The 4,410-nt window shown below is 58.7% G+C and overlaps 1 protein-coding gene across 1 annotated transcript in view; it reads left to right on the top strand.

The window, feature by feature from the left end:
- Window positions 1-1,608: 1,608 nt before the first annotated feature.
- Window positions 1,609-4,410, top strand: part of DEF6 (differentially expressed in FDCP 6 homolog (mouse)) — a gene marked incomplete at its 5' end in the record, with an annotated part of 7,278 nt that continues 4,476 nt past the window's right edge. The window contains 2 exons of the mRNA XM_009572827.1: window positions 1,609-1,794; window positions 3,510-3,695. Coding sequence (XP_009571122.1) covers window positions 1,609-1,794; window positions 3,510-3,695 — 372 coding nt within the window. The remainder of the gene's footprint in view (window positions 1,795-3,509; window positions 3,696-4,410) is intronic.

Genomic DNA, 4,410 nt, shown 5'->3' with positions numbered 1-4,410 from the left:
CGGGCAGACCTCTGCCCCCTCCCCGGCCATCCCCTGCACGCTGCAGGGGAAAAGTTGCGTCACCAAACCGCTCTCAGAGCATCCCTTCCCTTCTCCCCCCGGTTATTTTCCTTTCCTATCCCTCATTTCAGAGACCGGGGGGGGGTTCCCCCTCTCCTCTCTCCCTGGGGTTGGGGCAGCCCCGGCCCCACGCACCCCACCATCAGCCTGGCCGGGGCTTTCCTCCCCACCCTGCCCCGCTTCCATTTTGTAGGTGACCGCTCCAGCGAGCGGAGGGGCTGTGGTTTGCAGCGTGCCAGGGGGGATGGAGGGGCTTGGGGTGCCGGCCATGGCCAGGGGCACATGCAAGACCTCCAAGGACTTTTTGGGGTGCTGCAAGAGGAGGTGTGAGGGATGGGGACGAGGCCCCACATTGGAATGGGGGCACGGGATGCGATTCCCAAACTTTCAATCCGTCCTGACGGATTTGTTAGCCATCCCAGAGGATGCCCAGGGTGTTTCCATCCCTCTCCATCCCTGTGTGGACCGCAGGGCTGCACCGAACCCCGAAAGGCTCAGCCATAGCAGCAGCGCTCAGGGCTACAGCCCGCTGGTGTTTGAGTGCTGGGTGGAGTCCTGCTGATAACATCGGTCCGGAGGGTGAAAACCAGAAAGAAAATCTGGTTGAGCAAGAACCATCTCCAGCTGCAGCAGCCGGCATGGCCTCCAGCGGCTCCTCTCCTGCTGGAAGGAAATTTCCAGCCCTGCACGGAGAGGAGCAGGGATGCTGCACACCATCTCCTCCAGCCCCTCTCCTGAAACCTTGGCAAGCTGTCTCTGCAAACCCTGGTGCAATGGGACGGTATCATTTGGGACGCTCGTTTAGCCAATTCCTGCTTGCTGGGAGGTAAAGACAGGGAGACAACCGCCTGCCCGGCATCATGAGCCGGAGGTGCTGGTGATGCTCATGGGCAGCCTTGCTCCGGGTTCTGGCTGCTGGCCCGGCAGCGGCGTGGGTTTTCCAGCACGTGGGAAATTTGGGAGCCTCGAAACATGCTTTGTTTTGGGGGATTTGAACAAAAATGGGCTGGTTGGTGACGCTCGCAGACTGCTTCTGGAGATGGTGTGTCTCTAGATCGCCCTTTGTCTTGCTTCCACTCCAGGCGAAACCTTTTCTTAGTTTCTTATAAATCTTTCCTTATTTGCATCTTTGCGTCTTTCTGTGCCCCACTGGCAGAAAGCAACCGCTGCCAGGCTGGGCGCCGTCGTTGGTTATGTTTTCAAGAAATCGCTAAGGGCAGCTGCCAAACAGCACGGCTTGGGGTGGCTTATCATCTTCTCTGGATCCTGTTTGCTCTGTAACGTTTGAGACAGCCCTTTTTGTTTCGTTGTTTTGTTTTGTTTTAAAAAAATTTCCCCACGTGCCAGGAAAGAAAAGAAAAGAATGTGGAAAAATCCTCAATTTTTGCTTGTTTCTAAATGATTCTCTAAGGTTTCTATTTGGGAATATTCCCCTGTCCCTCTGCCAAACCCAAACCGTGCCTCGCCGCTGCGGCTGCAGGGAGATGATGCTGGGCAGGGCGTGGTCCCTGGGTGGGTGGGTGGCACCGTGGGGGTGGGCTGGGGCAGGGTTGGAGGTTGTTCACCTTCTCACCGTCCCTCGTGCTCGGCCAGGTGCTGTCTCACAACCTGTACACGGTGCTGTGCATCCCGCACGATCCCGTGGCGCTGGAAGAGCATTTCCGCGATGATGACGACGGGCCGGTGTCCAGCCAGGGTTACATGCCGTACCTCAACAAGTACATCCTGGACAAGGTGAGCCCCTTGGCCATCCCACCCTGACCTCGCGTGGGGACACCGAGGTCTGCTCCCGCATCCCATGGGAGCCCCACGGCTCCGCTCCCTTCCGCTCTTGGAGATCCCATACCTTGACGGGTGGAAAAAGGATACAGAGAGTTGGGGAGCACTCAGGTGAATGCCAAAATGAGTGAGAAATGTTTAATACTCAGCGTCTCCTTGGCAAGGATGAAGTCAGCCCTTTCCATCAAGGCTCTGGGTGGAGGTGCATCTCTGCCCACATTTCCGAAAGGGCTCAGAGAGAGAAATCAGCCTCTTTTTCCTCTCCGCTCCTGTTCAAATTTGAGGTGTGACCTCATTTGGCAAAGAGGAGGAGAGGGAGGAGGACGAGGTGCCGGGGCAGGAGCAGAGGTTGGGGTGGGCAGGGGCTTTCTCCCTTTTTTCCGCGCGGCTCAAAGGCACCTTTGTTTGGCACAGCGAGACTTTGCGGCTGGGTGCTCGTTTCCTCCAGGCATGTGAGGAGAGGAAAAATGACTGACAACTTTCTTCCACTGTGCGCTCGAAAGAAGCGGGGGCCCGGAGCTGGGTGCAGTAACCCTTCCCTCCCCTGCCGCTTCCCCAGGGCCGAGCCGTGCCTCTCCCCGGCGTGCGGTGCTCCGTCCCGGTCTCCGTGCCGGTCTTTGCCTTGCCCTGAGCTGCTCGGGAGCTGCCCAGCCTGGTCCAGGGATGCTGATCTCTGCTGCAGGGATCTGGGCTGCAGCGAGCGAGGGCAGAGCCTTCCCCAGCTCCCTCTGCCCGGGGCAGGCAGCTGCCCAAGGGCAGCCCAGCCCAATCTCCCCATCACAGAGCAGCCAAAATCCTTCCAGTTTCCCATGTGGTTCTTTGGGAGATGACCTTTAAACCCTCTTCTTCTGGTTTCACCATGGCTAATAAAATCCCAGAGGCTGCCTGAGAAGGGGAAGTGGGTTTTCCTAGTAAGAGGGGCTTTCAGCTTTCCGCCACCCAAAGGTTTTTCTCTGCCTCTGCCACTGCAGACTGCGGTTTGCCCTCATGCCGGCGGCGCGCAGCTCATGCAGCTGGGATGGGGCAGCCAGATGTGGCCAGGCTCCTTTGGTCCCCATCACACCATTTGGTGCCGCACCAAAACTGCCGCGTGAAGCGGCTCGCGATGCCGCAGGCGGTGGCAGAAGCGCGTGGACAGGCAGCGGGGCTGAGGTTGCTGGATGCATCGTTCCTGCCCCCGCTGCTGCCTGCCCGTGGGCCACCACTTCCCTTTGCTGAGCCTCAGCTCCTCTTTATGAGAAAATGGGATAACGAGAGCAACCCGAAGCCATGGAGGCACTGGGGAGGTGGGCTTGGGAGAGCACCACACAACGCTGCATGTCCTTCACCACGGGGTTTCTGCTGGTGCTCCAAAGCCCGGCAGGTCAGGGCTGAGCCACCGTGGCTGTGCCACCTTGCCCAGGTGCTGCAGCGGTCCCGTAGCGTCTTCTCTACGATCCGGCACATCTTGCCTGCGTAAGGGGACCTGTGCTGGGAACACGTACTGGCATCGTGGGTCAGTCCCCACTTACACTCTAGATGTGGATCCCACGTATAAATCAGCCCGTGCTTCTCACCGGCAGGGACAGGAGATTTCAGGTGTGAGGGTTCCTGCCCTCCAGCGCTTCCCCCCAGAACCCCCCTCCGTGGCCCTGCAGCACCACGCTCACCCGCCTGGCTCCTGCCCGCAGGTGGAGGAAGGTGCTTTTGTCAAAGAAAACTTTGATGAGCTCTGCTGGACCCTGACCGCAAAGAAGAATTACAAGCCCGACCGGAACGGGAATAGCGTTGTATCCCACCAAGATGCCTTCAAGCTCTGGTGTCTCTTCAACTTTCTGTCTGAAGACAAATACCCTCTCGTCATGGTGCCAGATGAGGTAGGACCTGCCTCTCCCCCCCCATCCCCACCCTCCCAGGGCTCTGCATGCTGGCAGAGCCCCATTTGGGGATGACGCATCCCGCTATCGCTTCCTGGCATGTCCCACCACATCCTGAAAGACGTGTGAGAGAGAGCAGGCCAGGGGTGGGAGGAGGGGGCTTGTCTGCCCTGGGCACCCCCCGCTATGCCCATGGCCACCCCTGCTGCCCAGGGAGAGGGGGGTGACCTGGGAGGACACCTCCAAAATGCCGAAGCCTCTCAAGTATAGATGTCTTGAAGGATGAGGTGTGGGCTGGTCCATAGTGCTCTTCTGTGGCCCAAGCCTAAACCAGCAAGCTCTTTTGTCTGCTCTAAAATGAATGTGCCAGTTCCAAGCAAGGAGCATCCGCAGCTCAGCTCTTGCTGGGGCTGGTCCCTTGCCTAAAGCCCTTCCATGTCACCCAAAGGTTGAGTTGAGCACGGTGTTGGAGGACTCCTCCTGATTTTCATGGGGGAGAAAGAGAAGATGACAAGAAACCCTTAAAGTCTGGTGCAACGGGAGGTTGCTCCCCATGAAATCGCTGTCAGGCTGGATGGGGCTGTGTCTCTCGGGCTGCTCTCAGCCCGTGCCACCATGAAGGCAGTGGCAGAGCAGACCCACTTGTCCCTCTCCATGCCCACTGCCACCAGACGCTCAGCCCCTGCCCGGCGTCTGGAGAGTTAAGAACCAGATT

Source organism: Fulmarus glacialis, unplaced genomic scaffold (assembly GCF_000690835.1).
Source record: "Fulmarus glacialis isolate BGI_N327 unplaced genomic scaffold, ASM69083v1 scaffold23822, whole genome shotgun sequence".
In the NCBI taxonomy this organism is placed as follows: domain Eukaryota; kingdom Metazoa; phylum Chordata; class Aves; order Procellariiformes; family Procellariidae; genus Fulmarus; species Fulmarus glacialis.
The sequence above is the reverse complement of the archived record's forward strand: the minus strand, read 5'-3'. Positions and strand labels throughout refer to the sequence as shown.